At 42.2% G+C, this 15,351-nt stretch overlaps 1 protein-coding gene across 1 annotated transcript in view; it reads left to right on the forward strand.

Annotated features, from left to right (window-relative positions):
- SLC16A1 (solute carrier family 16 member 1) overlaps positions 1-15,123 on the forward strand; it is a 48,293-nt gene extending 33,170 nt beyond the window's left edge. Inside the window, exons 3-5 of the mRNA XM_077481548.1 lie at positions 946-1,089; positions 2,908-3,768; positions 11,731-15,123. Of these exons, the coding sequence (XP_077337674.1) occupies positions 946-1,089; positions 2,908-3,768; positions 11,731-11,984 (1,259 nt within the window). The 3' untranslated portion in view covers positions 11,985-15,123. The remainder of the gene's footprint in view (positions 1-945; positions 1,090-2,907; positions 3,769-11,730) is intronic.
- Positions 15,124-15,351: the final 228 nt, after the last annotated feature.

Raw genomic sequence — 15,351 nt, forward strand, 5'->3', positions numbered from 1 at the left:
GAGGGTGGATGATGCAGGGAGTGTACTAATGAGGTCAGCTGGTCAACTCCTTCCTGTGTCATGACCTAAAGTCTGACCAGGAAGTAAGGCAGAACTAATGGATATGTTTGGAAACATGGATGAGGACAGTGAAGTGTCTGTAGAATTGATGGGAAGCTTTGATATTTTTGCAAAAGTAATACACTAATGCTATATTGGTACATTGGGGAGCTGGAATTTAGAAGTGGGGGGGGGGGGGTGAAGTTGGCCTTTTAAGAATTATACCTTTTTTCCAAGCTTTACCAAGTGGATGTCTGATCCTTTTGAGGAAGCAGCTTTCAGGTGCAAGGTTCTTGTAGCAGCACTCTTGCATTGGATCTGTTGACCGTTGTTGGTCGATGTGGGCCTTTTATCCATTGCTTGGGGATCTCCCAGTGTCTATGGATGTGCAATATACTGTGTGAATAAAAATAAAAGCATAGACCTTGGGAGTACAGGTTACAGGCCATCCTCCCCTCTGTTAATGTGTCGCCCTGCATGGATTGCTAATAAAACTCCTGGATTAGGGTAGGGTTAAAGATGCCTTGTCCTCAAAAGCTTTGCCAATGTCCAGTCACCTGACGGTACCACCCTATAACCCCAGGATCTATGAATATCAAGCCTGTCCTGATTTGATTTACCTGTAAAATCGTCTATTTATTTTTTTAGATACTCTTAACTTGATGTGGGGTTTTATTAGATCATGCATTAACAAATTGAACCCCAATGACCATAAAGTCAAATTTTTCTATGCCTTAACCAAGACTTTGTCACACATGCCATTTATTTTGGAGGCGTGGGGGCAATAAATGTGCTGTATAAATTATTTCAGTGTTAAGTGACTGCCACTAAATTTTTAAAGTTATGGATTTATTTGTTTTGTGATTAGCAACTTTAACACAATTGTGTTAACCTTTTCTCTCTTAGGCCCTATATCCAGTGTATTGGTGAATAAGTTTGGGAGCAGACCGATTATGATGTGTGGTGGTCTTCTCTCTGGAATTGGTTTAATTGGTGCCTCTTTCTGTCACACTGTGAGCCAACTCTACTTTTGTATTGGTGTTATTGGAGGTAAGTCTTTTTCCACCTTCATAACTGACATTTGTGAAAGCTTTTATGTAAACTACTATTCTGTGAATGTGCTGCTTTAACTTTCTTGCTGTATGCTTTTTTTTTTTTTTTTTTTTTTTTTTATATTTTTTACGTGAGAATAAAAAGAGGTACACAGAGTAATAAGAATATCAGATTTGCCATGCAATAACTTTTCCTACTAACACTGAACTGTAGGAATGTGAATATATATACGGTATATATTTAATTTTACACACATTAATGCAGTTCTGTAATCCATTAATATATACCCATAATCCTTTCTAGTTCCAGGTAATTGAACGTTTTATGATCAAATTATAGTTTTGGAATGCACTGGTATTGACGTACCAAAATGATTTTCATGTTCTTTTTAAAGGTGAGGTTTGGATATGATCGTGTGGGGGTTTTTTTTTTTTTTTTTTTTTTCATTGATCCACCTTTTTAGGCCAATAGAAGTATGCACATTTTCCACCTGACTGATCCCTGTGGAAGCTGCATATCGCTAATAGTCGGCACTGTTACATGATGCCAGCAGTCTTTTTGGGTCCAGTGCCTGTCCTTCTGTGTAGTAGTCTCTGCCTGCTTGGCACTGCCGTCCTATCAGGTCAGGACTGAGATGTAGCTATACCAGTGTGACTATGCAACGAAAATCATGCTTAAATTTTAGCTTTAAATTAGAAGAAAAGCCTAACTATTCTCCTCCTGCCTACCTGGTTTTAAATTCAGGGGAAAATAAAGCTCTTCACGAAACCCACTGATCTTTCCAGCAATTTCCCTCTAGTGATTTTGCCTCTACAGCAGGGGTCTCCAAACTGCAGCCCATGGGCCATATGTGGCCCTTTTCTTGCTTTTATGCAGCCCTCGGGGCACTAGTTCATCCTCTGATACCAACAATGGGACATACCCCCCCCCCCCCCCCACTCACACCAATGAAGGCACACAATTCCTCCCAATTACAACAAAGATGGGGCACTATTCCCCCCCAATGATATAAACAATGGGGCACAATTCCTTGCAATAACACCAGTGATGGTGAACAATTTCTTCCAATGATAGAGGATAATTCCTCCAAGTGATTCCAACAATGGGACACAGTTCCTCCCGCTGAGACCAACAATGGGGCATTATTTTTCTTTCAATGCTTTTCTACTCCCAATGGCCACAGTTCGGCCCCCCTAAAACCTGAAGGGTAGTAAAGAAAGTTTGGAGACCCTTGCTCCACAGCACAGCTTTCACCAAAACAGCGGGTCTTGGTTATTTTCAGAGCCTAGATAATGGTGATGTCACTCTATCCATGTGACCATGCTTGGTCCTAGTGGTTGACTACTAAACCCTCAGGCACATGCTACCCTGTATATAAGCTGTGTATATTGTGCCATTTATGCTAGAGGCAACAGGAGATTGATAGAGTTGAGTATTGGGGTTTCATGAAGGTGGGGTTCCTGGCTATAGTCACTGTGGCCTCTATATAGGCAGCTAATACAGCACAGCGTGAAACTGACTGTAGCCCTAAATATTTTCTGAACCTGTGTGGGATTTATTTTTCCCCAAATGTATGGTGAGGTCTTTGTTTTTTTTTTTTTTTTTTTGTTTTTTTTATTAGGGCTGGTTAGGGATAGCTAAGGGTTGAGAGAGGGAGAGGCTGACTATATTAATATATATTCCTTTACAGGCTCCAAGTAAAAAGAATAACGCACTTTTGTTTTTACTGCAATTAAATTAATTTAACCTTTAACTTTTTATTTTTCACCCACCCCTCAACCAGTATGCTTAAATTTTATTTATTTTTCTTTGCAGGTTTTGGTCTTGCTTTCAACTTAAATCCAGCTCTAACAATGATTGGCAAATACTTCTTCAAGAAAAGACCAATTGCTAATGGCTTGGCAATGGCAGGCAGTCCTGTATTTTTGTCAACTCTTGCACCTTTAAACCAATACTTCTACAGTATCTTTGGTTGGAGAGGAAGCTTTTTGATCCTGGGAGGACTTCTTCTCAATTGTTGCGTTGCAGGCTCCTTGATGCGCCCCATTGGACCAAAGCCTGATGATTTGAAAAAGAAAGTAACTAAGGAAGTATTGGAGGAAGCTGGAAAATGCAACTCAAAAGAAGACAAGGATGCCAACAAAGACCTTATTGATGGCACAGTAAAAACAAAACCAACTTTCTTTCAGACAATGAACACGTTTTTGGACTTCTCCCTTTTTACTCATAGAGGATTCTTGATCTATCTGTCTGGACATACAATCATGTTCTTTGGACTCTTTGCACCTTTAGTCTTTCTTAGTAACTATGCAAAAAGCAAAGACATTTCTCCAGAGCGTGCTGCCTTTTTGCTTTCCATCCTTGCCTTTGTAGATATGGTTGCAAGGCCTTCTATGGGGATTGTGGCAAATACCAAGTTGGTGAGACCTAAGGTGCAATATTTCTTTGCTGTAGCTGTGCTCCTTAATGGCGTATGCCACCTGTTGGCACCTTTATCAGTTGATTATACTGGTTTTGCAATCTATGCTGCATTCTTTGGCTTTTTTTTTGGCTGGCTTAGCTCTGTCCTTTTTGAAACCTTAATGGATTTGGTTGGTGCACAGAGATTTTCCAGTGCCGTTGGACTGGTGACAATTGTGGAATGTTGTCCTGTTCTTCTTGGGCCACCCCTCTTGGGTAAGATTGATGTTTTAGATACTGTTATCTTAAGACCTGAGTTTTTAGTTTTTTCACGCTTTAAAATGTGTATATCTTCCACGGTTTTAAACATCCTGCATCCCAAAAGTAACTATAAGACTACAGTCCTTTTTAAAATGTCCACCCACGGATCCAAGATTTTGGATGCACATTCCCCTTTATTTAGTTGCAATTCAATAGCAATAACTATACTAATTTCTCCACACAGTGAGACTTCTACGTTGAAAAACTATATCCCTGAAAACTTGGTCTGATAAGGAATCTAGTTGTCTGGGGATACCCTAGGGTCCTTTTTAAATGGGCCGTCCATTCGAAGGACTCTACTTTGCTCAGTGGGGGATCGCTCCACTGTGCTGATGGATAGATATATAGATATATATCTATTTTTCAGTGTTGTATTCAGACCCCCTTAAATTTTTCACTTTGTTATATTGCAGCCATTTGCTAAAATATAAGTTTAATTATTTTTATTTTTTTCCTTGTTTACACACAGCACCCCATATTGACAGAAAAGCACAGAATTGTCGACATTTTAGCAAATTTATTAAAGAAAAACTGAAATGTCACATGGTCCGACATATTCAGACCCTTTGCTGAGACGCTCGTATGTTTAACTCAGGTGCTGTCCAGTTTCTTCTGATCATCCTTGAGATGGTTCTACACCTTCATTTGAGTCCAGCTGTGTTTGATTATACTGATTGGACTTGATTGGGAAAGCTACACACCTGTCTATATAAGACCTTACAGCTCAGTGCATGTCAGAGCAAATGAAAATCATAAGGTCAAAGGAACTGCCTGAAGAGCTCAGACAGAATTGTGGCAAGGCACAGATCTGGCCAAGGTTACAAAAACATTTCTGCTGCACTTGAGGTTCCTAAGAACACAGTGGTCTCCATAATCCTTAAATGGAAGACGTTTGGGACAACCAGAACCCTTCCTAGAGCTGGCTGTCTGGCCAAACTGAGCTATCAGAGAAGAGCCTTGCCGAGAGAGGTAAAGAACCACCTAAAGATCACTGTGGCTGAGCTCCGGAGAGGCAGTCGGGAGAAAGTTGTAGAAGGTCAACCATCACTGCAGCCCTCCACCAGTCGGGGCTTTATGGCAGAGTGGCCCGATGGAAGACTCTCCTCAGTGCAAGACACATGAAAGCCCGCATGGAGTTTTCTTTAAACGCACACACACACACACACACACACACACACACACACACACACACACACACACACACACACACACGACTCCAAGATGGTGAGAAATACGATTGAGACCAAGATAGAACTTTTTGGCCTTAATTCTAAGTGTTACGTGTGCAGAAAACCAGGCACTGCTCATCACCTGTCCAGTACAGTCCCAACAGTGAAGCATGGTGGTGGCAGCAGCATGCTGGGGGGTGTTTTTCAGCTGCAGGGACAGGGCGACTGGTTGCATTTGAGGGAAAGATGAATGCGGCCAAGTACAGGGATATCCTGGATGAAAACCTTCTCCAGAGTGCTCAGGACCTCAGACTGGGGGGGGGGGGGGGGGGAGGTAAACCTTCCAACAAGACAATGACCCTAAGCACACAGCTAAAATAACAAAGGAGTGGCTTCACAACTCTGTTCTTGAATGGCCCAGCCAGAGCCCTGACTTAAAACCAATTGAGCATCTCTAGGGAGACATAAAAATGGCTGTCCACCAACATTTACCATCCAACCTGACAGGACTGGAGAGGATCTGCATGGAGGGATTGCAACAACTTGTTGCATCTTTCCCAAAAGGACTCATGGCTGTATTAGATCAAAAGGGTGCTTCTACTAAATACTGAGCAAAGGGTCTGAATACTTAGGAACATGTGATATTTCAGTTTTTTTCTTTTTTAATCTGCAAAAATTTCAACTGTTCTGTGCTTTTCGGTCAGTATAGGGTGCTGTGTGTACATTAATGAGGAAAAAAAAATGAACTTGGCAAATGGCTGCAATTTAAGAGTGAAAAATTTAAGAGGGTCTGAATACTTTCTGTCCCCACTATGTATGTATATTAAATAGAAATCGTTCAGTGAATGCAAGCTGAGATAACATGCGCTCACATAATTTCAAGTAATCATGAGATAAAACAAATGCCTGGAATATTCCTTTTTTATCCTTTTTTCAAAACAAAAAAAAAAAAATCTATGTACACTACAAACTGACTGAATCTGTTCTGATATCGCTGTATTACCAACCCGACAGCTTATTATAAATAGGACACCTTTTTGTTTTGTCTGCAGATATATTAACCACTTGCCGACCGCCGCACGCCGATGTACGTCGGCAGAATGGCACGGGCAGGCATAAGCACATACATGTACGTGATTTGCCTCCCGCGGGTCGGGGGCCCGATCGGGCCCCCGCCCGGTGCCTGCGGCGGTCGGTTTTCGTTCGGGAGCGATCCCGGACGAGGGGACGGCCATTCATTCATGGCCACCCCCTCGCGATCGCTCCCGACGAATGGAAATCCCCGGTGACATCACTTCCTCTCCTGTAATGTAAACACAGGAGAGGAAGTGATGTATTCTCTCCTCCGTGTCGGTATTTTTCGTTCCGACACGGAGGAGAGCGGATCAGTGAGTTGCACCAACACATCCCACACACAGTAGAACATGCCAGGCACACTCACACCCCCCCTTTACCCCCCGATCACCCCCCCAATTACCCCTGCCCCCCAGTCACAGTGACACCAATGTCATTTTTTTTTTATTTTTTTTTTTTTTTGCATTGGTGTCATTTGTGACTGTAATAACTGTTAGGGCAGTTAGGGTTAGCCCCCTTTAGTTCTAATGTACCCCCCTAACCCCCCCAATAAAGGTTTAACCCCGTGATCACCCCCCGTCGCCAGTGTCACTAAGGCTGGGTTCACATTGCAGCGGTTTATGAGAACGAATGTGATTCGCACCGCACTGCAGTGCAAATCACATCCGATCTCTGTGCGATTCGAGTTCAGCCATTCGCCGCACCCGCCGCACCCGCCGCAAATTCGCACGGGACCCTTTTTTTGGCCCGCAGCAGAATCGGATCGCATGGGTGTTCACACCATGCGATCCGAGTTTGCAGATCGCACTGCGATATGCGAACTGATCTGGGGGTGTCAGTAACATTTCACTGACACTCCCAGCAGTTCGCATAGGGCAGTGTGAACTGCCGCCGGGAGGCATGCGATGCGGGAACCCGCCGCGGATTCGCGGCGTTTCCGCATCGCTCCAGTGTGAACCCAGCCTAATAAGCGATCATTTTTCTGATCGCCGTATTAGTGTCACAGGTGACGCTAGTTAGGCAGGTAGGTATTTAGGTTCGCCGCAGCTTTTTATAGCGCTAGGGACCCCCATATACTACCGCATAAAGCCCCCTGATTGCCCCCTAGTTAACCCTTTCACCAGTGATCACCATATAACTGTTACAGGTGACGCTGGTTGGTTAGTTATTTTTTTATAGTTTCAGGGCACCCGCCATTTATTACCTAATAAAGGTTTAACCCCCTGATCACCCGGCAGGTGTCATTTGTGACTAATAACTGTTAGGGCAGTTAGGGTTAGCCCCCTTTAGTTCTAAGGTACCCCCCTAACCCCCCCAATAAAGGTTTAACCCCGTGATCACCCCCCGTCGCCAGTGTCACTAAGGCTGGGTTCACATTGCAGCGGTTTATGAGAACGGATGTGATTCGCACCGCACTGCAGTGCAAATCACATCCGATCTCTGTGCGATTCGAGTTCAGCTATACAGATAGTATGGCTGAATTCGTGTCGCACCCGCCGCACCCGCCGCAAACTCGCACGGGACCCTTTTTTTGGTCCGCAGCAGAATCGGATCGCATGGGTGTTCACACCATGCGATCCAAGTTTGCAGATCGCACTGCGATATGCAAACTGATCTGGGGGTGTCATTAACATTTCACTGACACTCCCAGCAGTTCGCATAGGGCAGTGTGAACTGCCGCCGGGAGGCATGCGATGCGGGAACCCGCCGCGCATTCGTGGCGTTCCCGCATCGCTCCAGTGTGAACCCAGCCTAATAAGCGATCGTTTTTCTGATCGCTGTATTAGTGTCACAGGTGACGCTAGTTAGGCAGGTAGGTATTTAGGTTCGCCGCAGCTTTTTATAGCGCCAGGGACCCCCATATACTACCGCATAAAGCCCCCTGATTGCCCCCTAGTTAACCCTTTCACCAGTGATCACCATATAACTGTTACAGGTGACGCTGGTTGGTTAGTTATTTTTTTATAGTTTCAGGGCACCCGCCATTTATTACCTAGTCTCACTAGTGTACCCCTAAATTTAGGGGTGTCTACTTTCTAAAATGGGGTCATTTGGGGGGGGGGGGTTTGTGCCATCTTGGCATTTTATGGCCTTCAAAACTGTAACGCCCTTAGAAAGCCTGAAGGCGGTGCTTGGTTTTTGGGGCCCCGTACGCGGCTAGGCTCCCAAAAAGTCCCACATATGTGGTATCCCCGTACTCAGGAGAAGCAGCAGAATTTATTTTGGGGTGTCATTTCACATATGCCCATGGCATGTGTGAGCAATATATCATTTAGTGACAACTTTGTGAAAAAAAAAAAAAGTTTGTAATTTTCCCGCAACTTGTGGCAAAATATAAAATATTCCATGGACTCAACATGCCTCTCAGCAAATAGCTTGGGGTGTCTACTTTCTAAAATGGGGTCATTTGTGGGGGTTTTGTGCCATCTTGGCATTTTATGGCCTTCAAAACTGTAATAGGTAGTGAGAAGTGAACTCAAAAAATTACGCCCTTAGAAAGCCTGAAGGCGGTGCTTGGTTTTCGGGGCCCCGTACGCGGCTAGGCTCCCAAAAAGTCCCACATATGTGGTATCCCCGTACTCAGGAGAAGCAGCAGAATTTATTTTGGGGTGTCATTTCACATATGCCCATGGCATGCATGAGCAATATATCATTTAGTGACAACTTTGTGAAAAAAAAAAAAAAAAGTTTGTAATTTTCCCGCAACTTGTGGCAAAATATAAAATATTCCATGGACTCAACATGCCTCTCAGCAAATAGCTTGGGGTGTCTACTTTCTAAAATGGGGTCATTTGTGGGGGTTTTGTGCCATCTTGGCATTTTATGGCCTTCAAAACTGTAATAGGTAGTGAGGCGTGAAATCAAAAATTTACGCCCTTAGAAAGCCTGAAGGCGGTGCTTGGTTTTCGGGGCCCTGTACGCGGCTAGGCTCCCAAAAAGTCCCACATATGTGGTATCCCCGTACTCAGGAGAAGCAGCAGAATTTATTTTGGGGTGTCATTTCACATACGCCCATAGCATGTGTGAGCAATATATCATTTAGTGACAACTTTGTGTAAAAAAAAAAAAAAATTTTTTTTTTTGTCATTATTCAATCGCTTGAGGCAAAAAAATAAAATATTCAATGGGCTCAACATGCCTCTTATCAATTTCCTTAGGGGGTCTACTTTCCAAAATGGGGTCATTTGGGGGGGTTTTGTACTGCCCTGTCATTTTAGCACCTCAAGAAATGAGATAGGCAGTCGTAAACTAAAAGCTGCGTAAATTCCAGAAAACGTACCTTAGTTTGTAGATGTGACAACTTTTGCGCAAACCAATAAATATACAATTATTGACTTTTTTTTTACCAAAGACATGTGGCTGAATACATTTTGGCCTAAATGTATGACTAAAATTGAGTTTATTGGATTTTTCTAATAACAAAAAGTAGAAAATATCATTTTTTTTCAAAATTTGCGGTCTTTTTACGTTTATATCGCAAAAAATAAAAATCGCAGAGGCAATCAAATACCATCAAAAGAAAGCTCTATTTGTGGGAAGAAAAGGACGCAAATTTTGTTTGGGTACAACATTGCATGACCGCGCAATTACCAGTTAAAGCAGCGCAGTGCCAAAGTGTAAAAAGACCTCTGGTCATTTACCAGCAAAATGGTCCGGTCTGAAAGTGGTTAAAGATTCTAACTACCAGCAAGAATAAGTCCTTATATTTAAAGAGCACCTGTCATTTCAGATCCATCATGCAGCGCCTGTTAGTGGGCATCCACTCACCTGCTGCTGCCATGTTTCTCACCTTGTCACTGCCACATCACCAGCCATCCTATTAAAGTGAATGGGGCTGTCGGTGTGTCAACAGTGGGTCAGAGGAGCAAATGACAGTTTTCGCTTTAAAAATTCAGATTTTAATCAAGCTTATTTTTTTTTTTTTTCTCTAGTGATTTAAATCAAATCCATATGCATACCCAAATGGCCCTGATAAAGCATTTATATACCATGGAATGTTTGGCCTTGGTACAGACACAGAAGGTGGCACACAGGTTAAAATGGAAATTAAAGGTCAATTTCCCAAATTTGTGGCTTTTTTTTTAAAATCACCATTGGTGTCTGTGTATAAATAGTCAATAAATTAGCTCTTGCATGGATACAATAAGCAGCTTAAAACACTGAGCCATGAGGAGATGGAAAAGAACAGTCAAAAGACCTGCGTAACAAGATAACAAAACTTTACAAAGATGGGGAAAAAATATACAAAGATTTCTAAAGCCTTGAATATGCCAGTCAGTACTGTTCACTTAAAAAGTGGAAAATTTGAGGATCTCTTGATACCAAGGTCCGGTAGATCAAGAGGGATTTCTGCCACAACTGCCATAGGAACTGTTTGGAATACAAACAAAAGCCCACAGTTAACCTCAGGAGAAATGCAGGCTGCTCTGGAAAATGATGTGGTTGTTTTTAAGGAGCATGATACTATATTTGAACAAAAAAAGCTGCATGGTCAAGTTGCCAGAATGAAGCCTTTACTGTACAAGTTCCACAAAAAAGCCTGGTTACAATGTGCCCAACACCCTGACATGCCTTGTTTGGCTTTTTTGTGGCATTTGCGCAGTAAAGGCTTCCTTCTGGCAGCTCAGCCATGCAGCTCTTTTTTGTTCAAGTATTGTTGAATTGTGCTCCTTACAAAAAGACAGTGTGGTTGTTTTTATTTCTCCTGTGGTTACCTGTGCGTTTTTCTTTGTATCCTGAGCAATTCTTTTGCCAATTGTGGCTGCATTTATTCTTGGTCTACTGGACCTTGGCTTGGTAACAGAGCGCCTATTTTTCCACTTAAAGAGGAGTTCCACCCAAAAGTGGAACATTCGCTCATTTGTCTCCTCTTCCCCTCTGGTGCCACAATTGGTACCTTTTCGAGGGGGGGGGGGGGGGGGACAGGATTACCTGTCTTTGACCGGTATCCTGTTCCCACTTATGGGAGTCCAGGCCGTGGCCCGTGACATGACCCTGGGGCTCCTTCCTCCTCCCTCCCTCCTCTCCCTGTTCCTGGTGTGAAGTAAGGCCATTTAAAGTGGGAGTCCGCCGGGAGTTCCACTTTTTTTTTTTTTAAGCCAGCAGCTACAAATACTGCAGTTGCTGACTTTTAAAATGGTGACACTTACCCGCCCAGCGCGCCCACGATGTCGGCACCCGAAGTCTATCTCTCGATCGTCTCTCGGGTGCTGCCGCCACCATGAAGCTGCCGGCTTAATTTCTCGGTTCCCTACTGCGCATGCGTGAGTCGCGCTGCGCAATAAGGATGGTCCCTGCTGTCTCTGGGATCCGTGTGTTTCCCAGCAGGCAGCGGGGGACTTTTGGAAAGGGGTGCGGATTCTGCAGAATCTACGCCGGAAGTGGGTGCAGATACCTGCACCCCACTGAAAGGTGCCAATTGTGGCGCCGGAGGGGGGGAGGATTCCAATGAGCGGAAGGTCCACTTCAGGGTGGACCTCCGCTTTAAGTGAATTCTGTTTTTTTTGTTTTGTTTTTTTGCACTGTTTGCATGTTAAATCTGGATCTTTTTGCATGCTGGTTGTATGTGAAGAGTGGCTCAAGTATGGCAGTATAAACCAGACGACCTTGTGCATACTGTAACTACCATTCAGCATGAGAATTGCATTGAATCTTCTTCTTCTTCTCCCCCCAGGCCGATTAAATGACATTTATGGAGACTACAGGTATACTTATCAAGCGTGTGGGATAGTACTCATCGTAGCTGCATTTTACCTGATTATTGGGATGACTATCCATTACAGACTTCTTGCAAAAGAGCAGAAAGCAGAGGAGAAAAAGAGGAGCCAAGAAGCAAATGGCGAAGCAGAACACAAAGTCAACAATGAACTCTCAGTCGTTCCTCAGAATTCAGATGATGTTGTAAAAGAAGAGGAAAGTAACATATAGGACAATTTATTTTATTTTTGCCCTTGTGTGCTGGGTGGTAGCCATCAACAGGGTGACACTGATACGTCACACTAGCCCGGTATTAGGATAGAATTCTGTTTTTAAAGCCTTATTTGAAGCATTTTTTTTTTTTCCTAGCTTACACACAAACCTTTCATCAGACAGAAACTAAACGTTGCATATTTTTATTTTTTTAAATTCTTCAGTTCTATGAATGTTAAAGCATGTGCCTTATTCATGCAATCTGTTCAGACTCCCCTTTTTTAAACTTGTTAGGTTGGCTGCTTTTTATTCATGTAGTTTGAATGCTGAGACAAGTAGCGGCCACCCATTTGAAAGTTTTTTTATCTAACAGGAACAAGTGGACAGTACAAAACCCATCCATACGCAACGCTTGGATTCTGTCTTCCAAGGACTTCACAGGATAAGATTCAGATGCTGCTACAATGCATCAAACATTGGAATTTACCTCTTCCCATGAGGGTATTAATTTATTTTTTCTTGCCCTCTTCGGGTCCGGAGGACATGTTTCAAGATTTGATTATAGCAGAAAAAGCTGATGTATATTAGGATATTTTTTAAAGCTTCTGTAACGTGGATGTTGTGTGGATTTGTTAAATCTGTGCGGATGTGGTGCACACTTCAGTATTAAACCTTTCACAGCCAGAGAAGGCAGTGGATATCTCTCAAAGCTCTTCCAGCGTTTTAAAGGGGTCAGCTCCTTGTCACATAATTTTCTAAAGTTAAGCATGCTGAACACTTGCTAGTTGCTTGGTCCATAGCAAAGGCTACTATCTCCATGTAAACCTTAACATTGAACTTTTCTTGGTTGCTCCCTTTTGCGCTTTTGAAAGTGGTTCATCTGTTTAGTAAGTGCAAAAAATAGCTGTTTGTACTAGACATCTTATGAGCTGATAACTTCTGGCGGTATGGAGACGGGAATAGAATAGGAAAGGTTGGGGTAAGAGCAGTGTTCATCACAGGTGCTTTTAACATTTTGGAGCCATTTTGTCATGTCTTAAAGACAAGAGTATATTTTATTTCTGGCATACCAACAGTTTTTTCCTGTACTTGCAGTGTATTTACAGGGATAAAACATGGGGGAAATGTGGTATCTAAAATTTCCAATTCTTATTTTTTGCTTTTGGAAAATCCTACTATTTTTAAATTACTACTCTATCATTAAAATAGAGCGGCAGCCAAACATATTTTTTTTTCAAATGGAGGAAGTTTATAGAACCTTTAATGCCGCCTACAAACGACCGGACTTTACAGCAGACTAGGTCCGACGGTCTTCCCGACTGACATTTCAGCGGAGTTCCGACGAACTTCCTAACAAACGTACTTGGCCACACACGAACGGACTTCATTAGAAAGTCTGTTCGTTTTGAATGTGATGACTTAAGACGAGACTAAAGTTCAATAGCTTCCCTTGCGTCGTATTTGGTGCGTCGGACCAGCATGCAGACGTTCAGTTTTCCCGATTAGTAATTGAGTCCGTCGGACAGATTTGAAACATGTTCTATTTCTAGGTATGTCTGATTTTTATAACGAAAAACTATGTGATTAGCCCACACACGATCAGATTGTCCGACGGACTGATCCCATCAGACCTAGTCGGCTGGAAAGTCCGGTTGTGTGTATGCGGCATCAGACTTTATATAAATATTATATTTATATAAAAAAAAATTTTTTTTTAAAGCAGAAACCCTAGAGAATAAAATGGCTGTTGCAATATTTTATGTTGCATGGTCTTTCAAGTGCAATTTTAGGGAGTTTTATGTGAAAAATGTTACACCAAGAGTCATTCTAATCGATTCTCATTTTATCCAGAATTGCGCAGCCCTGTTGGTCAGTGGTGAGAAGAGAAAAGAACAACACTACCTTGACCAGTCAGTCGTCTGTACCCATGCAAATCTTCAGTGGCAATTCAAATGGCAGTAAAACTAAATGAACCATTTCCTTTGCCATCTAAAATGTAAAATAAAAATATATTTGGCCAATATTTTAAGCGCATTGCATTAAAGGCAACGTAAGCCTGAGCTAAAGCTGATTTATACACATGCTGAATCAGAAAATCAATTGATTTTTCAATCCACATGAACTGCATGGATGGAGAAATATCCACTACCTGGTTCAGTTGATTTTTAAATCTGCCAGGTGACGCTTGCAGCACCACCCATGGCTAGAATTTTGGCTGATTTAGTGGGACTTGCCTGAAATTCAAGCAGTGTAAGGTGTCCCGATACTTCAAGATGATTCTTATTGAAGCCACTAATGGTGGTCTGACATGGTCATTAATGAGTGTGAAATTCAACTCATCCAGACAAATTGCTTTTTCTGACTTTTTAATACTGATACTGTTCATATGGAACAATCTTGAATGCCCTGCTTATTTGACCAACAAGCAGTGACTGATTTTTAAGATTCAAGTCAAGAAAGTTGTATTTACAGTTTCTCTCTACATTGGCACGTTTTCAACCTACTCGGTCAAGTTTTCCCAATCAAATTCTGTTCTTAGGTTGTTACATGTAAGCTAGTCACCACCTGTAAAAGTGCTGTACAGTGCACACCCCATTTTTTTTCTCCATAGTTTGAAGGGTTAGAACCTCTGTAAGGTTTTTATTTTATTTTTTTGTCATTGGAAATAGTTCCTGCAATTCTATTTTTTCAAACCTCCTTTAACCCATACAAGATCTTGCTAGGACAGGAAATGAGGAGAAATGAGAAGACTCAAACAGCAAAATCTGATCAAAGGTTCCCAATTCTTGCCTGCTGCATCGAACGTAAAAAAAAAAAATGGTAGTTGGGCTACATCTCTCTAATTGACCTTCTAACTTGTACTATTGCTACTTCCCTTTTTTTTTTTTTTTTTTTTTTTTTTGTATTTAATGATTTGCTGGTCTTGTAGTTTTTATAATGTCAAGAGTAATTTTTTATTTTTTTAAATATGCATCGCCTCCCATATAAAATGAAGCCACATCTGCCTTGATGTTCTGCAGAGGTAAACCACTTTACTGCCAGAGCAGCAGACCACTGGCAACAAAATATTAATGAAACGTTCCAGTTTGATATGGGCCCACATGAAGGTTGTTGTACTGTATGTATCTTGTTTTCAAATAAAAATGTTACTTTTTAACTTTGGGTTTTGTTCTTCTTTCCTACAGTGAAAACAAAACTACACTTTGTAGGGCTAGGTTCAGGCAAAAGTGCATAATAAGGCTTTATGTACACGGGACGTTTTTATAACCTCTCCTGTACGATTTAACTTGACAGCTAAAAGCCCACATTTAAAACATCAGTTTTACCGCCTTTGTGTTTAGAAGTGTATGCTAAACGCCGGTACCGTGTTTTGGCATCTGAACTT

The sequence above is a fragment of the Lithobates pipiens genome, unplaced genomic scaffold (genome assembly GCF_037356315.1).
Source record: "Lithobates pipiens isolate NorthernLeopardFrog02 unplaced genomic scaffold, aLitPip1_a1.2 Scaffold_16, whole genome shotgun sequence".
Lineage (NCBI taxonomy): Eukaryota > Metazoa > Chordata > Amphibia > Anura > Ranidae > Lithobates > Lithobates pipiens.